Source organism: Dermacentor silvarum, chromosome 1, assembly GCF_013339745.2.
Source record: "Dermacentor silvarum isolate Dsil-2018 chromosome 1, BIME_Dsil_1.4, whole genome shotgun sequence".
NCBI lineage: Eukaryota > Metazoa > Arthropoda > Arachnida > Ixodida > Ixodidae > Dermacentor > Dermacentor silvarum.
In genome coordinates, this window is record NC_051154.1 from 253,909,350 (window position 1) to 253,936,724 (window position 27,375).

At 46.4% G+C, this 27,375-nt stretch overlaps 1 protein-coding gene across 1 annotated transcript in view; it reads left to right on the top strand.

Moving 5' to 3' along the window:
- Positions 1-27,375, top strand: part of LOC119437058 (band 7 protein AGAP004871) — a 390,673-nt gene that overhangs the window by 188,553 nt on the left and 174,745 nt on the right. The window contains exon 3 of the mRNA XM_037704130.2: positions 10,650-10,756. Within this exon, the coding sequence (XP_037560058.1) occupies positions 10,650-10,756 (107 nt within the window). The remainder of the gene's footprint in view (positions 1-10,649; positions 10,757-27,375) is intronic.

Consider the following 27,375-nt stretch of genomic DNA (forward strand, 5'->3'; position numbering starts at 1 on the left):
GGTTCTGATTGCCCTTTTTTGCCTATCCAACTCGCCTTTCTTTTTTGCCCTTGGCCAGGCAACGGGCACACGCGTGCCAGTGAGACTTACACCTTTATCAGCCTGGCATACAAGAGTGCGTACATGTACGGTGCCTCTCCTGTTGGTTGCGAGCGCTCGATTCTCCCCGATTTGTGCTTCCGCTTCCGCGAGCAAGGGCGAAGCGTCGGCCCCGGGCCTCTTCGCGGGGACGGCCAAGTGCCTGACCCCCGCGTGTTCCTTCGTTTCCAATCTGGGCGATCGGTGCCGGCTGCGGGGGCGAGGACGAGTCATTAACGCGCTCGGCTGCATCGCCAGACGCTCGTCTTCTTCCCTCGCTGATTTTCGCAGCGGGGAAAGCGAAGTGGCGACGACCGCGCCAGGGAAGCGAGCGAATAATCGACTGCACTGCGGATGGCGTGTGCGCCTCGCTCGCCGGGAGGCACTTCTCGCGCATGTCCGCACGAGCACGCACAGGGCACCAGCCGAACGCCAGTGCTTGCTCGGACCGAAGCCGCGGCGAAGTCGAGTACTTAAAGAGGGCGCGCAACGGGCTTGTTTACCCTACCAGCGCACTTCGGTCTCTCGTACAGTCTCCTCGGCCCGTATTCGCAAAGGGATCTTAGGATAGACTTGTTCGTAAGAGCAGATTCCAAGCAATCCTGATGCTCGACGTAATTGTTAGCGAAGGTGGTGGACCGGTGCCAAAGAGCACGTACTAACGAAAACCGTTGCGAATCCGGTCCCTCTTTCGGATCTCTATCGGGCACTGATGCTCTGAGCGGGAGTGAGCAATTGAAAACTAAGGTCACCGTCGTTAGTCTTTGCTTGTTTGTTTGTTTGTTTGTTTTTCTACGAAACAAGGCACGTTCTTGGGCACATCGGCGATTAAGATAAGGAAGGCGCAACGCGGGTTCGTGAGCGACCGAGTGTTGTTACTGCACGAGCTTCGTTCTGCGTCCCGCTTCACTATTCATCGTTATAGCGCTGTAGAATGTGATAACTAAAATAACAGATGAGCGGTGGCAACTGCCTGCCAATGCCCTATATAGTGACACCGTCGCGCCAGTAACGCACGCGCACAAGCACAAAGAGGCACTCGACTAAGCCTTTTGAAACACGGATAATCTTGGTTTAGTTGCACCCTAAGTTTGCAGCCAGGAATCACGAAGTTAGCGTGCCACTTCTGCATATATGATATGTGCATTGCATTCTTGCATTACCCGCTGAACGTCAATATCTGAAGGCAATGAAGTTCGTCTTTATTTTTCTCGTGCTTCTCATTTTCTGTAATATTCTGCGCGTGAGTAGCAGCGCGGTAATTAACCTACCGTCTGTGTCATTACACGCAACTGAGCGCGTGCGGCATCTGTTTTTTTAAATCCGCGTATTAATGCTTCTCTAATACTCAAGGACAACTGAAGGTACTCGTAGTGTACAATGTCCCCCCCCCCCCCCTTCTTTTATATGAGTACTTTTGTTTGCTACTTAGCGCAGTTTGCCATCGTTAATATATATATATATATATATATATATAAAAGCAACAAGGACACAGCGTCCCTCGATGAAACGCAGGGGCAGCGCCGGTCATGCGTGGTGCAGTTTGTGATTTGTTTATTTTGTCTTTTCTTTTTTTTTTTCATTCCCCGACCGTTCGTACAGAGGCACACAGACAGTAGGTATGCTGGCGCACAGCAGTGAATACACTCAGATTCTCGAGCACACGCGTACTTACGCGTACAAAACTCGCGCAAACTCGCACATGCAGTGTGCGTGATCAGCCGCATGCCTTCGTTCGTTGTGCGTTGCGTGCGAACACGCGCGAAGGCGCGTACTAGCCGGCAAGCATGGTCTCTCGGCAGTATAACCGCCGTGCTGTATGTTTGGACGACCGGTGCCGCCGGGGGTCGGCGTCAAATTCCGGCGTTCCCCTCTCGTCCTCACCGCGGAGCGCGTGCAGCCCGGGAATGCGAGCGCATTGTCTCGCAGAATGAACTGGCCAGCTCTTCACCGTCCTACACTAAAACCACGCAGCGTTTGCGACGGCAGCTACTGAGTGGTCGCGTTCACAACGCGCTACACTCGTATCAGAATACAGGGCCGACATCGCGAAACTGTTTACTCGTAAGGGTTGAGCGTCATTGGTCGGCCACGATCATTACTAACAGGTCTAATGTCATGGTTCGCTGGTGTCATTCCTTACAAACAGTTCTGGCGCAACAACTTTTTTCGTGACTGCGGGTTACAGTTCGTGGGTTCATGATTACCCGTATCCCGTGAACTAGTTAAACAGTAACTACTAAAAGACATGAAAGCGACGGCTCAGGCGAATCGCGAAATCGTTCTTGCAAAATGAAGAAAGCGTAGAGCTTCGGGCTGAGAATAGCGGAGAAAAATCTAGCCGTGCTTTCACGTGCTGTCAGTAAACTAATTAGGATGGCATGGGAAAGATAGGCATTGTCTTAACTTCAGTCCCTCTGGCTTCGAGAAATCATGTGGTTCATTAAAGAAGGTACCTGGAACGAGCTTTAAGGTCACAAAGTTGTCGTATAGCAGTGAGTAGCCGATGGTGAGAACTATTGCCCAAAGTAACCTAGATTTAACAACCCCATTTATGAAAAAGTGTCAATGTTGAAGTATTTGCTAAAAGTCATATCACAAACAATCAATTACTGCGAACAAAACGTGTTTCAGTTATCTCCTCTAAAACCATGTTTAAGATATATATGTATATATAAAGCTTGTCCCAGTTCATAAATCTGGAAGCGCTTCTCAGGTGCCTACAATCCGACCTCTTTCAATAGCATCGACTGTATGCAAACGTCTTGAACACATAGTCCTAAAACACATAACCACATACCTTGAAGAATAATCTATACTGTCACCCTGTCAGCTTGGTTTCCGCACGGGACTTTCGACAGTCACGCAACTTATAGAACTAACACATGACACATCTTGATGTATAGACGATAGACAAGAAGCAGACCTGATTTTACTAGACTTTTCAAAGGCCTTTGACCACGTACCTACACAAAAAACTAAGAAAAATGCATACCACATTAGGTGATGGTTATGTTTTTGAATGGATTGAGAACTACCTGGCTAACCGAGAACAGTTCGTTCAAATTAATAATGAAGCTTCTAGTTTAGCCCCTGTAACTTCCGGTGTACTTTTCTCTCATTTACAGAAATGAATTGCCTTGTAGTTGTCCTGTAAATATATGTCTTTTTGCGGATATTTCATCATGTATCGTGAAATTAATTCTAATGATGACCATGAAATCCTAAATAATGCTCTAGAGTTTGTTTTCATATTGTGTCAGGAGTGACAGATGCCTCTAAATGCACAGAAATCGGAAACATAAACAATAACTGGAATGAAACAAGTATATGACTTCAATTACAATAATAATGACACGACTCTGACTAGTGTTTTATAGCGTACATACCTGGGTTTATCGTTATCCCATGATCTCCGATAGAATACGCATGCTGAAAACACAACATTGACTGCACTAAAGCGACTCTTCTTCCTGAGAAGACGCCTTCGTTTGGCACCACCCGACACAACACTGTTGGCTTATCGCATGATTGTCCAACCAATGCTTGAGTATGCTAACATTGTTTGGTTTCCTTTCACTAACAAACTTATTGACAGACTGGAGGGGGTGCAGAGAAAGGCATTAAGGTTTATCTTTAATCAGTGAAATTAAGATAACTGACTCACCAACTAGTTTACTTAAGCAAGCTGGTATGCTAACCTTACAAAATCGAGCTGAACTAGCCCGACGGAAGTTGTACCAATTAATTCATGGCAAAAAAATTTACACATCTAAAGCTATGTCTTTATCACGTACAAGACCTACACGTCATTAACATCCTCATACCGTTGTACAACACAGGCTCATCTCAAACTGCTTTAAATACTCTTATTTTAATCGTGCAATCAGAGAGTGCATGGAACCAACTGGGCCATTCAGTCACGAGCACTCCGACTTTAGGAAATTCCCTAGTGTTGGTCGAGGAAATATAACATGCCTAGCTATTCATCACTCATTTTACATCTTATTTTCTACATTTTTGAACTGTATTATGTTCTCTGTATTCCGACTTCGCACTTGCGTCTTCCAAAATTGTGCTACCTTTCTGTCTGTGGACTTAGTTTTGTTTTGCTTACTTTTGATACTGTGTTCGATGTAATTACGTTCTTTATATTTGTCATAGTTGACTTGATGCATAATCATTGTAGCACTCGCACTGTGTTTCACATACTTGTCTTGTGTCCCTTTCACACTTTACTCGTGTATGCGCCCTCCCTGCTATGATCTCGTGTGACATTAGCAGTAGTGTTAAATAATATATATATATATATATAGCTAAAGCTTGCTGACCACGCCCTCTGATCGGGTGCCGCCTGTGTTCTAGATACTATAGCGCTGCACGGATTTCGTGGTGGGTTGAGGCAGAGGCAGCCAGTCTCCCTGTGTTTGCGCTGCACAATGGATGGAGAGGGAGCGGTGTGTAGCGAGAACGACAAGATTTCTGCCACCTCTGGCTCAACTGATCGCTCTGCGTGCGACTGCGTTTGTTCCCATCCGCTGTCGAGCAGAAACCAGGCGGGGTAGACGTGAGCCGCGTCGACAACTGGATGGGACTTTGCTTATTTAATTAGTTATTCATTTATGTTCGATTTCCAAGGGACGTTACATGAGGGAGTGGGTGGAAGCGCTCAATTGTTTGTACAACAGCAAAGAAAACGTACAAAAAAACTACGGTGGAAGATTTATTAGGGAGTTTTAGAAACAGCGCACTGAAGTGTATCCAAAGCCCATGCACGGCCCTTTCTGAGTTCTTTTGTAAGCCCGACGGTTTGCGTCCCGTAATTTTGGTTGCGGAGAACTTAAAATTCGCTTATTTCAATTAAGTATAGTGTCGGCTATTGTGGCAACATAGGCGTGCGAGCGGTTCTGTTAGCTACTAGCTACTCGATTAAAGGTTTACAAAACAGAGTTGTTCGAGAAAATTTATACATATGATTGATGCCCCATAATGCGTGTCGGCGGCGAAAATATGAATGGTATTTTAGATGCTAACCGTGGTGGCAGATTTTATTTAAAAAATAATAAATGTAAAGTTTTTTTCTTGCGCAGTAAAAGTTGAAGGCCCAATGTGACTTTCATAAAATGGTGATTTGGTGTTGGTGCTGTGTTATCAGGGGTGAAGCAGCGCGTAAACATGAAGGGACGAGGACAAGCTTTTGTACTTCCAACTGACTATACTTCACATATGCGTGCAGAATTTATGCTGAAATGAACGAGGTGCGGCAAATTGTTTAACTACAAAAAATAAAAAAATAAATGAAGGAAAGTGCATAAACCAAAAGCAAAATAGACAGCATGATAAGATCGTTAGAGACACGAACTAGGGAGCCATCGCGCGTAGCGCCGAAACCAAACTAACGCAAAAGCACGCAGCAACAAAGGTCATCCACGGAAGCCAGACGGTACACGCCCGTCACTATCACATTACAATTTCCACAGAGAACAACTCTTTTTCGGATAGGAGCAGCGACGGCCATGCTACGCAATCATCTCTAAATCTCATGATCTCAGCACTTGCCATGATTTCGCGGGTTGTCTGCTCGCTGCTCTTACCGATTAGACTGGTATCATTTAACTGCGGCTTGCAGCCACACTCTGTGCACTGTAGCGCAAGAAAGCCAGATGATCCATTCTGAGCTTTGTAACTGTGTTCTCGCAACCTCTTGTTAAAGCACCTGCCGGTTCAACCAACGTACTATTTACCACATGTTAAAAAAAATGAATTAAATTCTGGGGCAGCCACACTGCGTCACAACCCCCACTGCCGAAACGGCTGAAGAAGTGGCGATCGCCCTGGCCACTCTAGATCCCACCTGTCACACCATCGTTAGTGACTCTCGCTCAGCCGTCACTAACTTCAGCAAAGGCCGTATTTCTCCTCAAGCTCTTCGTATCCTCCGCCAGGCACCACACTCTAAAGAAAGCATGATCTCCCTGACATGGATCCCGGCCCACGCGGGCACTGTCCACCCACACCTCCCCAACCTCAACGAGGTCACCCACTCCATTGCGCGAGGACTAGTCAACCGCGCCGGAGACACTGGAGACGAGTTGGACACCAGGGACAATCGGACTACTTATAACGATCTCGTTAAGGCATTTTACCTTGGTCGCCGAACCTTCCCCCCACCTCACCCCAAGTTCAGCCGGGCGCAGGCTACCACCCTACGTCTGCTACAAACAAATACGTACCCTTCACCCGCCCGCCTCCACCTTATATTCCCTGAAGTTTACAATACCCCCAACTGCCGGTGCTGTGGCACTCACCCGGCTACGCTTCCGCATATGCTGTGGGAGTGCCCAGCACAGTACACACACATTAACACCACGACCCTCTCGTCGAGGTTGCGTGAGGCTCTGCGGAGCTCCGCCCTCGACGACCAAACCTGGGCGACCCAGCACGCCCGTGAGGCGGCGGCGAGGCAAGCCCTCGACGTCCCCTCATGGGAGGCTTAGGCCCGGCCATCTTAAAGTGCTGGTTCCGCAATAAAAGTTTATTCCTCCTCCTCCTGGGGCTTTGCGGACCAAAACCAGGATATGATTATGAGGCACACCGAATAGTGGGGAACTCCGAATTAATTTTGACCACCTGGGGTTCTTTAACGTGCACGCAATGCAGGGCACGCAGGCGCTTTTGCATTTCACCCTCAACGAAATGCAGCCGCAACGGCCGAGATTTGATCCCACGATCTCGGGTTTAGCAGCGCAATGCCAAATCCACTACGCCAGCCACCACGGCGGGTTTACCACAGGTTAGCGCTATGACACAAATGACTCCTCTCTTGCAACTTATTCTTACGGTTGACTTGGCAAACTTTCCTGTGCGAAACGTCGTAGCTGCACAGATTCTCTAGCTTCTCGGTTGCTGAAAACATGACTCGATCTCGGCGCTATCCCTGATTCGTTTTAGCCCGAGAGAAGTCATGAGTGTAGGGAACTCCGTGCTTACCAGACTTTTGTGTGGCTGGTACCCCTCTAGGCCACCTTAAGGAGGTTCTCTGGGACGAAAGTAATGACGTGCTACGGTAAGCCGGCATCTTTAAGCTGTTCCACTTGCACTTTAAAACGACGGGCCATACTACAAGAGTGTAGTCCTGCAGAAGTCCTGTAGCTATGGTTGTCTGCAGGACTTCTTAAGAGCATTTTGAAGCGTGTGTTCACTTATGCCAGCTTCCGAATATCTCGAGGAAAAACGAAATAATGGCTAGTTGGCGCAAGGTGCGCGTAGTACCAACAAGTGTGGCTGTCTGAGAAGATGAAATTAATATCATGAAACGTAACGGTCTTACGGGAATCTCGTAACAACCAGGGGCTAAAGTATCTTTTCAAGAACTTCAAAAGTATCAGCGTCCTGGCCGCTGCGTCGTTTTTTTCAGTACAATTAGATAGTCACGCATATACCGAAGCACAGCAGCGATGTTGATATGTGCCAAATTTGACAACAGTTTTCTATCTAGGTATGCTAAAAGCAGGTCGTTCAAAGAACATCTGTAACGTGGTAGTGATGGGTGCGTACCATTTCTCTTCCGTGCTCGACCTTGGTTGCCGTGTATATGCTTTTGCGTGGGTTTTGCTTCGGCGCTGCGCGATTGTCTCCTAGTTTGTGTCTCTTTCGATCGTTTCATGATCTGTAACTTGCGTTTCTTTTAGAGCGCTGCTCTTAGGCGCCCGTTTCTGCGGTGAGCGACTGCTTTGTCCCTCGTAAGCGAGCGAACGAGCACAGCGAAGGATGACAGCGAACGCGGAGCGCAGCGGGAGACGGTGGCGATAGCGAAGAGAGAGCGATAAGGAAAGCGGAGGAAGCGGGAATGGCGAAAGCGTGAGAAGAAAAGCGTAGTGCCGCGCAAGACGGGCTTTGCGGCGACGATGGCTACGAGATGGCACCAGAGCAGCGTGCACCAGAGCAGGGGTTACTGGTCATACTAGCATGAAATGTGCACTGCCACGAAATATTGTGAGTGAGTGATTTATTGTGATAACATTGGAAATATTATCAACTGTTGTGTCGCCGGCTTCTCCGCAAACAATAGATTGTTAAAGGTAACAATACGCACACCGACGTGTCATTGATAAGTTCTTGTCCGAAAGCATAAACTGCAATGTGACGAAGGAGGGTTTCATTTGAGAAACATTGCCAGTAACTTTCAGAAGCATTAGACTTATAGGAAATGTCGAGTGAATAAAAAAGAGAAGAAAAAAAAAGCTGCGAAAATCAAAATTAAACAAAATAAACATTAAACATTGCAAGGATAATGCAATACGATACAATAATGCAATACAGCGACAAATCCCAAGAAGTTAGTAATGATAGGGTGATGGACGTAGGACAAAGTAAAAGAAACTCGGAGGTGCAGAAAACATCAGGACCCACTTTGCTTAAACAAGCACCCGCCGTGGTTGCTTAGAGGCTACCGTGTTGGGCTGCTAAGCACGAGGTCGCGGGATCAAATCCCAGCCACAGCGGCCGCGTTTCGATGGGGGCGAAATATGAATACACCCGTGTACTTAGATTTAGGTGCACGTTAAATAACCCCTGGTGGCCCAATTTAATCCTCAGTCCCCCCACTACGGCGTGCCTCATAATCAGATCGCGGTTTGGCACGTGAAACCCCATAACTTAATTTTTTAAACAAGCACTGTCCGCGATTGATCGTCACTGCGTCGATCATCTCGTTATGAGATCGACCGCTTTCGTGACTGGCGGGCGGCCGAAGACGGGCCGATAAAGAAACGCTCTCACGTGAGAGAGAAGTGTTGTGAATACGGCCTCAGAGCTTCGCGCAATTAGCGGAGTGCTGTAAGCAAAAATAAGGTGGTGTTTTTTTTTTTTTTTTTCGGCCCGAGGAATAAACTTCTTCAGCCATTCATGTAGCTTTGCTAATGATTTCGTTGTACCCTGTGTTCACGAAGCGACATTTCTCCCGGTATTGGTTGCTTCGATACGGCATTTCGTTAATCTAACTCTTCGCAGTATGATCCAGCGGGACTGGGAAGGGGTATTTAGAAAGGAGTGGAAGTCTTTTGATCTTTGTCCGTTTGTTTTATCATTGCTTTTCTTGCGCCCCTCTGTTGGGTTCGTTTCTCTGCCCTTTACTCGGCCATCGTGACATGCCGTTCCGCGCGGCCTGTCTTTAATCAGCCTTCAGCTCGGCTTGCATCGCCTTTTAGTCCGTCTTCTTTCAAGACCCCTTCCTTTCAAGCCCCTTTCATTTAAAGCTTCGCCTTCTCTCGTTCTCCATACTTTGCTCCGTCTTCCCCCCCCCCCCCCCCCCCCCTTCAAGTCTAGTCTAGCGGTATTCATATCGACGATAAGAAAGCGGTAAGGACACACGCAGAGGCTGCGCTCACGGCTTTTAGTTCACCTTCGTCTTTGCGTCGTTTGCCGGTCTCCACCCTCCTAATCTGACCGCCTCTATATGACCCGCTCGTTTTCTTTCTTTTCTTTTCATTCTACCGCGCGGCTCTCTCGCTCTGCTATCGCGATTCGGGAGCGCGGTTAGAGCGCGGCGGTCGCTACGGGCCACTTCTCGCTCCACGACGCTGAGCTGTCACCACTTCTCTTTTTTGTTTTTTTTTTCGCCTCTTTACTGATTTTTCCTTTGTGCCCCGACGATCCGGCCCTGATTAATTGGGCGCGGGGGGTGGCCGCGCGTCGCTAATTAACGTCGGCGCTGGGCGCAGTGACGTCACGCAGCAAGGCGTCTGCCTCTCTCTGTGTCATCTTTGTTTGCTCTCTTGCGCTTTCAAGCGGTATCGTCGTTCGCTTCGTGAATGAACGGACGGATCCCTCGCTGGGCGGTGCACCGTGTTCTGTGTCTACTGCGCGCGAGTAGGCTTTGTTTGCGAAGAAGCACTTTGAACCAAGCTTTGCGGAATCAGTTCGGAATGAAATTTCACAAGCGCAAGTTGCAAATATTTGACCTGCGGGAAGCAACAGTTTTATTGCCGGTGCTTTCCCTTTCCTATGAACTCTCGAAAATGCCATGTCACGTGCCCTGCTGAGGAACGGCACGTTAGCGTGGATGTACTTCGAACATTCTTTGTCTGAAATAAGGAAGTGAACTCAGCATAAAAAGATAACTAGAAGTAGCAATATAATAACCTGTTTTATGGAAAAATAAAGAAAAGGAAAGGGAAAGAAAACCTGCTTTTGAAGGTTTCTCTCCTTTTCTCTTCAAGCTTTGATTAGAAGCTTGTAGAAAAACCAATACAGTTGAGAAAATAAGATATCTCAATGATTTCTTGTCAATGTACATCTTAAAAGCAGCACTTAGCACCTAAAACGAAACAACGAAACGACTGCCTACAAATAAATAATCGGTGTACCTGTGATGGCGAGTAAAAATACGAGACCATCTGTAAAGCTAAAAAAAAAGGAAAGGCTGGGCAAGGGCGCATAGCAATGATGGACACGTAGCAATGATGACAGCCATGCTAATGATTTCAGCCGCAATCAAACGTATAAATGCACAAATTTTGTCATTGAATAACAAACACGTTTCATTGGCCCTTCTCTTCTTTCGACTTCAGGCTCCCGGTCATCGGACGGGACCAACGTGTGCTCGATCATCTTGACCTTCATCTCACTGCTGGTCATATCTGTTACGTTCCCCTTCTCACTCTTCTTCTGCATCAAGGTGAGTTTATGCTGCTTATGAAGTTTTCGTACATGCTGCAGCTGGCCCTTAGAAGCGTACGGAACGATGCGGTGTCACAACGCGTGCTGCGTCATGGCTCTTGCTTGGAGATGTGCCGCTCCAGTCAAGAATCATAAGCGGCTAAACTCAACCCGAAAATATTTTTGACATTCTTGCTCAAACTTATGCAAATGCGTCTTTTTTTTTGTTTTTTTTTTAGCATGAAACACGGGCACGCACGCAAATGTAAATGTATTTTTTGTGCACCAGCAAGCAGTTTTCTCCACAGCTAGTGTAGTTTAACGGCGAAGCAACCTTTACAGGTGACAACGATATATGGACGTTCGACTGTGCACTGTATCCCCAAAAATGAGTTTGCAAATGCGTGATGCTTTCTTGCACAGACACTATAAAAGTGAAAATATTTTCAAATTTGCATTTTCCATTGCTTCATTAAACATATTGGAAGAAATATGCCCCAGAACGTTTTTTTTTCTCACTAGTTAAGAAAATTGAAAAAAAAAAAGCTAACATACCTATGCATTACAAAGCCACAAAATGCGTCTGAAAGAAGCAGTACAATAACAATATACAAAATGTACAGTAATGACGTCACTGGTGCGCCATAAGTTTCACTGAAAGGCACTCACTACGGGGAGGGTTCCCGTCATAATAGACTGTACACTATTATGACGGGCCCCCTCCCCAATAGTGGCTTAAGTGAGGGTTCCCCTTTTTATTCACTCGCATATTATGTGTACAGAGTTTCGCAAGTTAGTAGTTGGCCCGCCTCACTGGGGCGCACAGTAACAACGCGTCATGATTCATTGGTCTGCGGCCGCTAAATCGGCATCTACCTAAGGCACCCTCCCCCTAAGGCGCCCTCGCCCTGGCACAGAGGGTTCCTCCGGCATGGTGGCGAAGCCTAGGACAAAATAACAAGTACGGCAGAAGTGAAACGAAGTGAAACGAGAAAAATAATAATGCAGCCACGTTAAAAAATTTCCTCGACGCGAATTGAACCCAAGACCACGCAATCACGAGCCCAGAGCGTTTCCGTGACGCCACGAAACCAGATGGGTAGCTCCGCTATTACACAGGTTCGGCATCGGCTGCAGCTACCCCGTCACAATAGTGTATGACTATAGTGAAGGGCCCCCTCACTATAGTCGGTTCCTTCACGAAAAGATCAGGTTTCGAGTTGTTCGTAAATATGGTGCAGCATCAAAACACAATGTTTATAAAATAGCTGATAAGGCTTTGAGAACGTGTGGATTGACACTACATATCACGAGATGCTTTCTTATTGGTTAGCAAAACGTTCACAATGTTCAAGGATGCATCATTACTATCCATTATGAAGCGCATATTGGAGGTAAAAATGTTAAAAATGCAAACAGCACAGAGACAGAAATGTACGTTATAAACGGGCCGGGGCAGAGAAGGAGGCTCTGCTGTACTTATATTAACACTATGCAAAGTGCAGTGATTCGTCACGTCTAAGATGCGTTTTAAAGGCATGTACGTACGCAAACGCGACACGCAGGTGGCTGCTCGTCTCATGACAGAGATTCAGAATGCTCTGCGCTTCGAAAGTGTTATGCGCAGCAATACGTTTGCCCTAAGTTAGTCTCTTCGTATTGCGATCACGTTGTCATGGTGTGTGACCTATCATTTTTCTGTCGATGGAGTTTGTTCAAAAGTATCTATTCCTTTAACCCAGTCCGACCACCGACCACAGCACCAAAACCTGTCGACTTCACAAAGAAACCTTGGCTTTTAAAAGTAAGAATAAGGGCTCGTATTCACAAAAAGATATTACGCTAAAATATGTTCGCAGGAAAAAGTTTCAGCTAATCCTCATGCTGGACATGATAGGGACGGTGACCGGTCAATGGCCAAGTGCACTTACGGACGAAAAGCTTTGTAACTTCGGCCTAAGATGTCCAGTGAGTCTCAACGACTAGTATCTTATTTCCTGATCATCGACTCACCATGCATCGAGTCTCCACTTTCCCGATGTTAGCGCAGTCTTCAACTGTGAAGCTCTCACGGTTATCTAACGACACCTAAGGCATGGTGCCCTCGTGTGCTGCCTGCGTTGCTTCAATCAACATAACGTGGCTGTGTAAATATTTGCTCCTTGTTTGCGCAGACAGACTGTGATTCAATTGGGCAGCCTAGTCCTGAGCAGGCGAACGGCCCAGCATCCGAGCCGCTGCGCACATCTTGGCTAGAGCCAGGCACGTGACACGTTTGTGGTAGAAAAGGGGGGAAGAAAGCTTCCCACACTGCGCTATTTGCATTCACTGATCAAATAAGAAACTACATTCATCGCACGCACGGTTCGTCAGCGACGAGGTGCTGACGCGAGGTACGCTCTCCGAATAACAAGAACAATCCGTCTCTATGGTTTCACAGAGTCTTCACAATTCGAGAACGCGAATTGAAGAAGGCGTTCGAAATAATCCGGTGCACGCCTCACCGTTGAAAGACACAGTAGCCCATCTGGTTACATGCTAATACCAGCCCTCACATTCTTGTCACGTAGCCGATGCAACCTGACGAAACCATGTGCTAGCTGCTTTTCGTAGAGGAGACCCGGCCGTGGAAAAGGCTTCAGCACATCGTGAATCTAGTGCCCATCCTATACAATTATTTACGGGGCTCTGCTGGAGCATTCTTCGAGTTTAGCGTGTCCTTCTAATTGCAGGGATTTGCCAGCCATGCTTCCCGTGTTTATATTTTGCGGTGGACTTTTTCTAATATTTCATGTTTTCTTTTCGTCCACAACAACGTCGCTGTACGACCAGATGCTACCACCATAATCCGAAAGGCGATAAATGAAATATAATCTAGAACTAAAGTTTACGACTTTCCGCGCTCACCAGCGTGTGGGACAATTTCCTGACACATTCTGGAACTTGCAATTGCCGCACATGCATGCTTACATCTATGCACACTGCAAAACTTATAATTTCACGGCCTGAATTGTTCGCGAGTTGAGGACTCTGGACTAATTCGTGGCTACTAAACTTCACGATTTCATGTTTGTGTCGTATGGTTCGATTGGGCCGCAAAAACTTTCTCTCGTTTTGTTTCTTTATTTTTTTTTATTCGATATACCTACACCAACTGTACGGCTTTTTTTTCTTTCTTTCTTTTTTTTTACATTTCTGCCTTTTCAAAACAGTGCAGTCCGTTGTCCGTGTATCACGTTTTGTGCTTCACTTCTCGTCCGAGAGATAAATCGGCTTGCCTCTGCAAAATCAACTGTCATGCCTGCGCGCACCATCTTGTTTCTTTTGCACAAAATATTTGTTCAGGCTTAGCCCAAGCTTGTTCAGCCAAATAAATCGAATGCTCCACGTTTTAGCGGGTACATCCAGCAGAACTATCCGTCAAAATGAAATTTTAGTTTCTCAGTATAGCGCTCATATATCTTCACTGAAAGTATTGTGTACTCTTAAATATTGTGGCAATTTTGAATCGCGGTATTTGCGTAAATCAAGCGCACGGGAAAATAAAGGGTCTTAACAGTATACAGAAGCGCTTTATCTCATCCTCAAGCGTGTAGTATATGCTCACGGGTATTTCTGCTTGCTGTTGTGATGTCCGAGCGTCCGAGCGGCCACGAAGATTCCATGGGTGGTGTCGTGCCAAGTGCGGGAGAAGGAGATATTCAGAGAGTTGAGAAAAGCGTTTTATATATACAGATGTAGTACATATTTTACAACAAGTGCTCCATGGTGATCGGAGCTTACTACATGCAAAGTCGTTGCATGTCCGAGTGTCTACATGGTCGAGTGTTCTGCCACAACACTGAAGCTCCGCTTTTCATGCAGTCAATTTCCTCCTTTCACTCGATGAGGGAATTCACAGCAGTTCTTCTTGGCCAATCACAAACTTAGACCAGTTTGCAATATCCCGCCAACGATGTGGCACCGTTTTGCCGGGCTCCGCCTCCAATGTCGCTTGATCGCCCCCCAGGAAACGGGTGGCAACTTGGGAATCAAACGTCGACGTGGTTCGCACGCGAAAGCTCGAGGTGACGGTCAGTTTGACAGGGTCCGGAGACTGGCCTTCGCGGAAGTCACCGTTTCCAGGGAAGGCGGCGGCTGTGGTCGTCTCAGAAGGGGGCTCCTGGCTTGCGTGTCACAGTCAGCGTCGGGCCCCGTCGTAGTCCGGGCGGGCGCCGGTGCTTCCCGGAAACACCCCAAAAGCGACGTTGTCGTTTTAGCGCCGCACGAGGCCGATGACTCATTGCAGCCTGGGGTCCCAGAACTCGTCTCGCCGATCAGCTCTGGGCGGTCGAACTGCCGAACATACAAGACAATTTCTCGTTCATTCCCCCCAGGGGACGCTGAATTAGTCGCCAGCTCCTTGGCCTCAAGAAAACGACCGCGCGTAAACAGTACTCCACAGCTGCACGTCTGCCGGTGAAGCATTCTCTGTCCCGAGGGACCGCCAGGCACAACATCGCTTAAATTGACAAGTAACTGTTGCGGGCCACACAGATTCACGCAATTGCACCACCGGAAGAGCTAGCATGGTATGTTTGCCATTATTTGGCGAAATCATCTACTTCTCTCGAAACTTCCTGATTGATTTAAAATTTGTTTTATTATTGAAAGTTTAGGTGCATGGCAGGACACCCTGAAGTAAGTGCCTTCGTCGCGTTTTAGAATTACCGCAACTAGTTTCCTTTAGTACCCCCCCCCCCTCCCCCGCGAAAAAAAAATGTTGAGTAATTTACCATTTAGGTCTGCTCACGAATGGGTCTCACCCCTTATTTCGGGGGCACAGAAAAATCTTCGCGATTACTGCCGCCGCTTCACAGACGCTTCGGACGTCGTCATTACGGCGTATTTTCCGGCCTGCTTTCCTGAGGCGCGCGCCCTCTGCCGGCCAGTGGCCGGTGGGCGCTTGCTGCCGTTCTTAAGCCGAATTAGCGTCGAAACCAAGTTCCCCGGCCATCAATCTGCCGCCCCGAGTTGGCCACATCGCGCCGACGTCCTCGTACCCAAAGCATGGAACGCATTACGGCACCGCGCCTTCCTATGACCAAGGCGCGTGCGCACACCCGATCCTTTACGGACGCCGAATTAAGCTGGCCCCGCGCCAGCCCCTCGACTCACATTCTACGTGGCCGCGTTGACTGCGCACAGATTAAAGGACCACCCACTGAGAGAGAGAGAGAGAGAGATAAAAAAGAAACTGATTAAATTTTCTTTTTTTTTCCACTGCGAATTTGAAAGTCCTTCCTCGGAGATCGAAAACGTTCAATCACCATGCTGAACTTGGCGGTGCCTTCGAGTCGGTAATTAGCAAAATTTTCCGTCTCCCGGCTGCGAAAATTGTTGCCCTTTCACGCACACTGCTATGCGGCCCACTCAGAAAATTGTTCGCCACTCAATTATTTGACAAGTTAAGACAAGATAAAAAAAGAAACTGATTAAATTTTCTTTTTTTTTTCCACTGCGAATTTGAAAGTCCTTCCTCAGAGATCGAAAACGTTCAATCACCATGCTGAACTTGGTGGTGCCTTCGAGTCGGTAATTAGCAAAATTTTCCGTCTCTTTTCTATGTATTTATCTTCATCTATATGTATTCTTATGGCAAAAGAATAAAGCACTCTGAGCAGTCACCTGTTCCAGGACTTGTAATCAGGGGAAAGAAGTGAATATAAGGAGTGCCGTTTAAACACTGACTGACAGTAGCACCTTCCTTTCTAATTAATATTCCCGGCTCATGCCGGTATTTCCACTAGCGTATTTCAGCACACCCAATTTCTCTCTACAAATGTATTTTATCAGAAGAAACGGAAGTTCGTATTAAATCCTATCTTATACTGGCCGTTCGAGACAGCGACGGTAAAGTCTCCCACAAAAGAGAGAGAGAGAGGTGAACTCATGTCTCCTCCTCTACCCTGGCCGTGGCTGCTATCTGCATGGCGGAAAGCATACGCTGGCAACGCGCGGTATCTTGGAGGTAATCTTCGGTGGGTGCAAACGTTGTTCGAGCCGAGATGATTCGTCGCTTCACGTGCGCTGTCTTCCCTCGCGCAACTGTTGAAGGTTGCCTAATCTCAAGTGTCGGACACGTGTTGAAGCTATATAGAGGCAGACCGAAGCGTTCGTTTCCTGAGTTTGACGCTCTTCATCCGCAAGCGTTGTGACAGCGAGTGTTCGGGGCCGTCGAGTGAGATCAGTGCATCTTTGTCTGCGCGTGCGCGTAATACCGCACTTGTTAATTGAATTAGTGAGCGAATGTTTACTTCAATTTATATGGCCGATGAAACTGAGCGGAGTTGTCTAATACTTCACTATCGATATCAATGCCAAGTGTTTCGGGCGAAACTGAGACTTTTTTTCGGCGATTTAGACTCCGCCTCCGTGGACTACTCCAACAGCGATCATGTCGGAGGCGATCCCGGGCTCAGCAAGTACTGATCGAGTCACAGAGGCCGCGCTTTTCGTAGCCATCGCACCCACTTCGAGGCACCCAATAATGCACGTCGCTGTCTCGTTCCTTTACCGCCTTTTTCCCTTTTGTTTGGCTTCGCTGTCACTATTAACGCGGCGACCGGCAGAGGCCCACGGTCGCTTTATGCGTTGCCGCTATTACCTTGGCCATCAACCTCTCTTTATTTTCTGTTTTCCTAATCGTCAGCAGCGCAAAGCGATTGGATTGGCTGACGGCGATAGCACGCATGCAAACAATGATAACAACCGAACCATTAGCAAGCGGCGCGGTTAACAAAGAAAGGGAAAAAACGAAACAACAAATGATCGCGCCACCCAACGATGCGTGTGGCAAATCGATGGCGGCACGGCTCGAGAGCGCGGCGGCGCGTCTCGTTAAAGACTCGTGTTACCGGGGATACGCGTGCGTGCGCGAATAACTTTTTAACGCGCCTGTGCCACAATATAACGGGCCTCCTGAGAATTCGCAGCGAGTAACGGAAATGCTCGTCCAGGCGTGAACTGATAGGAGACGTATCGGAGATCGATACTCGCTTTCCTTGCCACTACCGCCTGTGTCGGATTTAGGACCATGTCAAAACATTGCCCCTACATAACTTGCAAAGCTGAGGAATCGACATTTCTGAAAAATAGTTAATAAAAAAATAGAAAATAGTTAGAACAACAAAAAAAGGGACAGCTGGTATATGTGCGTACAAGATTTTTGGTGTCCGTTTCTATGAAAGCCGTCTCAAGGTCACGTTTCAAGGCCTCTATAACCTTTTCAAGGACGTGGATGTAGGGCGCGGATAAGCTAGTGTTGGCGTACCAAGGCAGGCGCTCCTTGTACACACGTGTAGCGTATATATTATCGCGTATATTCGATACCGTAGGCTAGCATCGAGATTGACCCGTATTTTCTCATTTGCTTTTCCTTTTCTCTCTGGCAGTGTTTACACAAACTTGCTGCTTCTACTTCATTTGGCTTTGCGCCAAGTCGGGGTATCGGCAGACAGACGAAATGGATAAAAAAACTATGTGGCGAGCCTTGATTCATCGAAAGAGTCATGGTTCAAGTTCAGGAGAGTAAACGCGAACTACAGCGTGATAGCGTCAGCTCAAGTCATTAAAGCGATGCAAAAACAACACCGCTTGGCCTCAGTTCGTGCGATCGAAGAGTTAGTGTGGACTTTGTTTATCGGAGACCAATGTCAGGAGCTGCTGTGTCTATCACTTTCTTCCGCTGTGAAAATTCGCCACTCGTATTTTTTTCCTTTCTTTGGCCTAATTACCTCTATAGAAATCTCTTCGTCCTTGAAATGTCCTTTAAACGGAAACGAGAATGTAAGCGTCCGCCTAAAGCGAATGCGCTATCGTGCCTCGGTGCTCATTTGGGTCACAGAAAATCGAAAAAACGTATAAAAAAGTAGGTCTATAGTATGTGCGGTCCAAACGTTTTCCTTCAACGTCACAAGAAAATGACGGCTGCTGCAACTGTTTTTTTCGCTATCTCTCTCTCTCTTTGCACTCTTTCCAACCCCTAGCTATATCCCCTACCCCAGTGTAGGGTAGCAAACCGGAAACTCGCTTGTGGTTAACCTCCCTGCCTTTCCTCTCTCGCTCTCTATCTCTCTTGGTCGAGCAAGCGTCAATAATTTAAACTGGCCCACATATATAACGCGGGACTTTGTATTTCCATTGTGCACTATCATTTATGTTCCAGTCTCTGTATATGTTTACCTCTGGGGTCAATATACAGGAACACTAATTCACGTCCTTGTTTAGCGTATGCTAAGGCTGAACACGGGATAAGAGCTTGGAACGAGAGAAACGGTAAACACGCATGCTAACTTTGAAATATTGTATTATAAAAATGACATACGTGTAACCTAAAGTAGTACCCCCTCCACGACGATCGCTATGCAACCTATGTTCAAGCGACAAATTACAAGCAGCCTAAAAAATTGACAAATAAAAATGAAAGGGAGGTTCGAATCCGGATAACGAGAAAAAAGAATGCCATATACACGTGGTTCAAATAAATGCCACGACGCATGTTACAAGTCATCAGTTTATTTTTGTAAACGATGATATACAAAGGACACTGACGGCAAGTCGCGCCAGACGCCATACGATGCATCGTACCCGCTGATTTGACAACGTCTCCCGTCATTTCATTAAAGTGCTTAGCTATGATAGCACACTTTCCAAAATACGGCATGACAACCGCAGTCTCTGCACTCGGATGCTCAGGTGCTCCCGAAGAGATTCACAGACGTTTGTACTCGTAGCAACAACTTACTCTGCTCGTGCTGGCAGTGAATGGTTCAGACAGCGTCGGGCTATCCGTGCCACACAGAGTATATTTTCCACATGACAGTGGTATAGCGTAAACTGCGTGTGTGTGTGTTTTCTGCACGGAAAACAAAGGTCTCTTGAAAGTGCTTCTTATTAGCACAAAAAACCATCAACACGTCTAAACTACCAGGTTGCTGTGCAAATATAAGTGCGCGGCATCATGAGGCCTGGAACTGGCTTCAGCCACTCAGGAGTCGCACAGACCGGAGGCCGACCCCGAGCGAGCCGTTCTTAGGCACAAACAAACAGCTGGAAAGAAAAGCAGTTTTTGACATAATCAACCGGCCGGGAATGTCTAGCTTATATTATGACGTGAACGAGTGATGATATCTTGTGAAAAAATAAAAGAAGAACATTTGTATCTCTTGTTTCCTTATGTCAGAAAAAGGAATAAAAATCACCGCTCAAGCACTCCTTATACAGATGGTTAACCAGCGAAGCTGAAACGTGTGGCCCCGGTATTTATCACTGGGTTAATCCCGACGGTTCATTAAAGTATTTCTCAATTATTGTTTACGTCTTTGTGTTTCTTAATGAGGTTACACACACGTTCGGCTGCGACGGAGAGAACGACGTCACTGACGGTATTATCGTAGTCTGCCGTTGTCGCTTGCGTTCGATGTCTCGAGTTTGCTCGGCGGCGTGGTTAGCAGCATTCACCCGCCATTGCCGCTGGCGATTCGGCAAAATTAAATTGCTTTCAAATTAAATCTGTTTGTTACTATGACAATGAATGGCTCTTACCTCCTTAAGCAATGGCTCATAACCCCGTAAACGCGGCCTCCCCATTACAACGACAGAATTGAAATTCTACTGAGCGGCAACGCAGACAGCTGGGGAAGAAGACGACGACGACGAACGAGGGGGGCAGTGGCACGAGCGCGTTCGCGCGGGGACGCTGAGGGACGCGAACGAGTCAGCTGTGGGAGAAGAGGACGACGCTCGAGCCATTGCTGATGATGATAGTTTTCGGCGTACAGGCGACGGACGGACGAATCGGCTAGCCACATACAGCTTCGCTGTAAGAAGTTAAAGGGCATGCATAGACACAGAAAAGATGCACGAAGGCTGCTGGCAGTGCGTGCGTCTCCCCATTCCCGAAAGAAGTCTTTGTAAGAAATGAAAATGAGCGAAGGAGTTTGAGCGATAACGAAGGATGCGCAAGCTAGCCTCAGACAGACCCGTTATTGCAATGACCCCCAAGTGCTAAATATAGCTACATATAAATCAACTCGGGTTTAGCGATGTCAATTGTAGCGCTGTGCGATGCTAATTTCACTTGCGTCATTAAAACAATAAAACACGACTAATGCAACGTTAACCATTGTATATATGGTTTAAGGATGGCAAGGGACCAGAACTGGGACTGAATTCACAAAGGTTTTCATTTGTAAGTGTCGTTTGCCATTGGCCGGCAATCTTCACTAATAATATGTCCAACAATCGGCTAGTATCTCATCTTACGAACAATTCTAACTAACGAACATTTTTTTGTGGAGACGGGTCCTGGGGCCGAATTCACAACGATTTTCGCTCGTACGTGGTTTTCGCCATTGGCTCGTCGTGCTCGCTGATAATTTGTCCAGCATCAAAATTGGCTAGAATTCGCTTCTCGTGAACAATTTTAGCGTAAGATCATTTGTGAATACTTGCCCTGAAAATACTTTTAGGGCGGTAAGCTCACTGATCACGAAAAAAAATGTAAGCACCATTATTACTTTGACACTCTGCAGAGCTTCCCTTTTCCGAACGAGGCCTCATCGGTGACGTTCCTGATTCAGTGACTCGGCAGCTTGTGATTGAACTGAATCCTCCGTCACCGCTGATTCACAGACCCGCACAGCCATGCAGGCTGTCAGCATTTACATTTTTCAACAAAGCTAATTTCTGTGTTTTCTTAGCGAGACCGTGTTTCATTTCTAGATCTCCCAGAAACTTGCTGTCAAACACGAGTAACGAAAATGCCATCACTTGTGCCATATATTTTAACCAGCGAGACAAATTATGAAGAAATAAGTCTCCGACACGCGACATTTGAAACGTCGTTTTTTCTTTTCTTTTTTTTTTATGGTAATAACTTGGAAATTACCTCGATTAAACGTCTTGAAAGACGCCTACCTGAAGCTGCTGCTGCGTTGGGTACGTTTTCTTTTTTTTAACAGGACTACATCTGAAGTGAACTAAAGCAGGCTGAGAGAGAGAGAGAAGTGATTTGTGAACCGCAGGCAGGTTAACCAGGCTTATCCTGGTTGACTACCCTGCTCTGGGGAATGGGGGAAAATGATTCAAAGGTGAGAAGGAGAGAAGTTTGCACTACGTATCGACACCCACGCAATGAAGCGTTCATCGTTCTGTTCATCACAAGCGGTTAAATAGGCTGGTGCATTTCGAAAAGCGCAGCGGCACTTCTGTAGATTTCCACATCGCAGACGCGCGAGGCCATCGCGCCAGGATCTTCTCGTATTTAAAGTCCTGTCATCTAATTTACCAAAAGCTGTACGAAGGGCAAAACTGTCGCTTTATGATGCGCAGTCACACAGGACATGCCAATTAACGTTTCCTCTACGCCAAATGCGTTGCAGTTGGCACTCTCCGTCATTCCGATTACGTAAGCGTGACGCGCTTAAGATATTCTGCATTCCACAGAAAACGACCAAGAACTCTTATGCAGGCCTGGGTCCCCGTGTTCACGCAAACGAATTTGCTCTATAACTGTTCGTAAGAGCAAAGACATGGGTCCCCGTGTTCACGAAAAGGAATTTACGCTAGAACTGTTCGTAAGAGCAAATGATATTCAAGCCTGGTCCTGGACGTATTATTAGCGTAGGTGACCGTCTAATGGCAGTGATCGCTTACAACCGAAAAGCTTTGTGATTTCGGCCTCTGGTGCGCATTGAAAATGTACGCTGAACATTTGTGCGAATTTAAGTATACCATTTACCACCATGAAATCAGGCTTCAAAGCAGCGAGACCGGCCTACCACGAGTTATTGCAGAAAACTTTAATCCAGCCTCCCGGCGAATCTCCAGTGCCTCTTCAAAGCGGTGCAGCCATCCTTGAAGAACGGATTATGTGCCCAGATTATGGACCAGCGCTCGCAAAGGTGCGCTTAAAGGCATCACCGCTGCCGCACGCGCTTGGCTAGCTAGGCGCGTCGAGTAGCCGTCCTCGTATTTATGACGTGTCGCTGTTATACGATGGCCTACCTTAAAAGGGACGCAAAGTGGGGCTGCATAGCTGATTATTATTATTATTATTATTATTATTATTATTATTATTATTATTATTATTATTATTATTATTATTATTATTATTATTATTATTATTATAAAGTAGGTGGGCTGTTGCTGAAAAAGTAACTGAGGTTTAACGTCCCAAAGCAACACAAGGGACGCCGTATGGTGGAAGACCTGCGAAATATATTCCGGCCATCAAAGTACGTGACTGCTTTTCTTTTCTTTTTTTTTTTTTGCAATCCAGTGCTCATAACAATGCGGCCGCCGCGGCATGTAATCAAATCCACGACTTCGCACTCATTAGTAAAACGCCAGAGCCATTGAGCCATTGCGGAGGGCCTGTGACATTATAACGTGGCTAGAAGCGTAATAATAATTAGCAGTTGCATGGTTATGTACGCCCTGGTGAAATTCATATTTACAAAAAGCTGAGGTTGGTCTCTGTGTGTGATGGGGCGTGTGCCTCTGAAATTGAGTCTACGAGTCAGTAAACATGCACTCGATTCTGTTCAGGAGAAGTTCGTCGCGGAACAGCCGACGCACAGAAATTGCACTTGCAAGAAAAAGAAAAAAAAAAAGAAAAAAAGAAAACCGTATTTGCATATAGGTATAAGCAAATTGTATATTTTTTTTTGGTTGGAGGGGGGGGGGGAGGAAGGAATAATTAGGTTTGCCGCAATGTAATTAAAGCAAAGATTTTTTCGAAGCATGTGATCATTTCTTGGCGAAATACTAAACCCCTGCATTATCTATTATTTCACTAAAGGTTTACCATTTTGTTCAAAACAAATCAGCTATTGGCTGCTTCTACGCATCACCGTATCATTTAGGAAAAGTGGAGTGAGAAAGCTGATAGCCCTAATAATATTTGCTAAATGTAAGCCACAACAACGCAGAATTTGTGCTCGAAATGCAGCAGCCTAGCGCGACACTGCTAAGTGTCACGTTCACTTTCGTCGCACCCTGCTGTCGCTAGAGAACGAAATGTGGCTCAAATGTTGTCGGCGAGTTTTATTGTGAATTGAGTGACACACAGACGCGGCTTTTCGCCCGTGAAGAAAAAAAGATACAGTCGCTCAACACGCGCTGCTTCCGAGGGGAGACGTGTGGCAAGCGCTTTGTCAAAAATAGTTCAGCATTTGCAGCCAACCTGTAAAATATTTGGTAGGGCCCTTGTTTTGCGCAATTCAGTGCTAATGACGTCAAAGTGTATTAGAAAATAGCGCATTCAACTCACTCAAAAATTTCAGATGCAACACAAGCTACAACTAATGTGCGTATCACGGAGCTAATAAAAAAAAAAAAAAACTCCGGGTGAACTACTTCACGCGCTACGAACACGATTCCAAAAGCTAATTCTGAATATATATATATATATATATATATATATATATATATGTACAGGGTGTTTCAGCGAACACTTTCAAAATTTATTTAAGGTTGCCTGTGGCAGATGGCCCAATTCTAGTTAATGAGCTGGTCTACTCGAAGAGGCGGACATTACTTGCACTATAAATTGAAAAGAATAATCGAATCATTAACAATAATTAATTAATTAAGTTTTTAACTAATTACCTGATGGCCCATATTGCAATATACAAATGTAGCCGTGGAGTTCGCAAGGCGGATCCACTTAGAAAGAATTCTCGGGATGACATCAGTTTCGAGATATTAATTATCGAACTTTGCGGAGAAATGCATTGGCGTTCCAGTTAGGTTCTTAAGAAAACGTCGCTTTATGCATTCAAGCACAAAATTAACTGGAACACCAATGCATTTCTCCGCAAAGTTCGGGAATTAATATGTCGAAACTGGTGTCATCCCGAGAATTAATTCCAAGTGAATCCGCCTTGCGAACTCCCCGGCTACAATTTGTACATTGCAATATGGGCCATCAGGTAATTAGTTAAAAACTTAATTAATGAATTATTGTTAATGATTCGATTATTCTTTTCAATTTATAGTGCAAGTAATGTCCGCCTCTTCGAGTAGACCAGCTCATTAACTAGAATTGGGCCATCTGCCACAGGCAACCTTAAATAAATTTTGAAAGTGTTCGCTGAAACACCCTGTACATATATATATATATATATATATATATTATTGCAGAATAAATTTAAGTCTACCGAAACATTTCTCCTGATAGAAAAAAGAGGGAGAAAAAAAGTGCCGAATCGCGTCGACATTACGCCAAATCACGGTCTCGCCAATGTAAACATCCAAAGCAATAACAATAACAATAAGAAAATGAGAGAGAAACGCTGCAATATTCAAATCTGCTGAAAAGCTGAGCTGTGCACCCTGGGTACATTTCTTAATTTAAGACCGCTTTAGTGCGATTAATTAAAGCACAGCTACGTTTACTTCGTTTTCCTTTCTTTTCTTTCTTCGCTAGCCTTGATTGCCTTGAAGACGGCTCTCCACCACCGCGCTGTCACACGGATGCACACGCGCCTAACGAATACATCACCGGCGTACCCCTCGCAAACGACGCGCGGCCCCGGGAGGCGCGAAGAAAGCGTAACGAGTGAATAACGGAAGACAAAAAGAGATAAAAATGGAGGCGGTATACGGTTGTGTTTCCTCTTTGCCGGCCAATCTCGCTCTCCGTTCACGCGTCCTAATCCCTTTCGAAATTCTTAATTAAAACGCCAAGGTGGTAGCGGAGGGAAGGAGAGAGGCCGACAGGGGTGGCCGGCTATGCCGACGCCGCGACACCTTTTAATTGCCTCCTGACGACGAGAGAGAGAGAAGAGAGGAGGGGAGGTGCTGGCTGGCGCGTCGCAAGTGTCTCACTGACACCGCCGCTCGACTCCTCAGTTGCGCTCGCGCACGTCTCGAGCGCTATAGCTCAGCCGGTCACATTGCTAATTGTCTCGAGACCATTCAGCGAATGAAGCCCGCAACACCCACCATAAGCTCACCTGCACCCTACGGGGTAAGACCAAAGTGAGAGAGAGTAGGTTAAGAAATGGGAAACTCATCCCCTGCCTTGAGAAGGAGAAAGCATTCCGCATTCGGATACGGCGAACAATTTTCTACTGTCGTCGGCCTGAATTACACTGTTCCGCTCAGTCTTCTTATACTGACTGCCCCGGGGGCCTTCCTGTATCTTCGTTGCCGCTTTATTGCTTTTTTTTTTTTTCTTCTTTCCGCTCGTCGCAATGACAAGTACGAAATTCGAAAGTGAACGCTGGTGCGAAGTGCGGCGTTGTCTCTCCTGCGAAGAAAAAAAAAAAGAGAGAGAGAGAGAAATAGTACTCCTTGTTGCTTGGCCAATTCCTCGACTGCTGTCCCGTGGGCATCTCGCCAAGGAACCCGTAGAGCGGCGTTAATTAAGGCCAGGCGTCCGGAGAGACGCTTTTCCGCTCTTGCGGTCCCGTGGGAATTAATTCACGTTGGCCCATTGTCCTTCCGCTGTGAGGATTGCCACGGCGAAAGAACTCGCCTCGGGGCTGCTTTATGGGACGACATGTTCCTTTATTAGACGACGAAAAAAGAGTTTCGGAATCATGGAAGTCGTACGGTTGCGACAGCCGGAGGTTCTCGTACGCGAGCGCGTGCTTTAGACGGAGAGCAGACAATTTCGCTCCTTCAGCAAACCACTCATGACGGGAGAGCGTTTTTTTTTCTCGTTTTTTTTTTCGAAACGCCACCAGCGAGTAGCGTCGGCTGTCAGTCGTGGAGCAGTAAAGGACGGCTTGTGTGAAGAGTGCGTGAAGAAGGGCGGGAGCGTGCATGCGATCGCGTATGAGCGAGAGGACTGCTGTTTGTTTTAGAGTTGATGGAACAGTGCTGTATGTGAGCCAGTGATTTAAGAAAAGACTTTATTGAATGCTGAATAGGTCAGCCCTGCCACACACGCAACGTTTCTTCTTGAGATGCTTGATTGACTGACTAATTGAGTGAGTGTTTGAATGACTGATTGATTGATTTAATGATTGATTGATTGGCTTTAACGTCCCCAAGCAACTCGCGGACTCTGAGAGACGCCGTATACATAGCGACACAACTTAATGATACCGCCGAAACGAGTTATGTATGAGAAGTGCACTTGCAGCGGGATTCCTCTTTCGCGCTTCGAATTTGGTGCTGATGAGGATGTTTCTTGGCATCTCCTCTGAAACGGACCGGGGACAAATAGTCACCTAGCTGCTTAATTGCATCAAATTTTACTACATTTATCGCTGTCAAGCCTTTCGCATATCTGAGCTCGATCTTAACTTTCGTATTGAAAACCTCTCTCACTACATTGTACCATTACCTAAGCTTGAAATGGCTCTAGGTTCTTTCAATCTTTTCCCTGCTTTTTTCCCCACGAACAGTCTGATCATATGTTATTTATTTCGACTGCTGACCCATACATCCTTCCAGCTTCTTTGAATCCCAATGCTTCTGGAAGGTGAACACACCTTTCGGGTCTCGCTGGATGAATATCTTGGAATTCCATTACGATATGCCGAGTCATTTCAGGATTCTTTTTCTTGCTTTTTTTTTTTTGCAGTACACACATGCCTCATATATTGTCACATATTTGCTCGGTAAAGTGTTTTTTTTTTC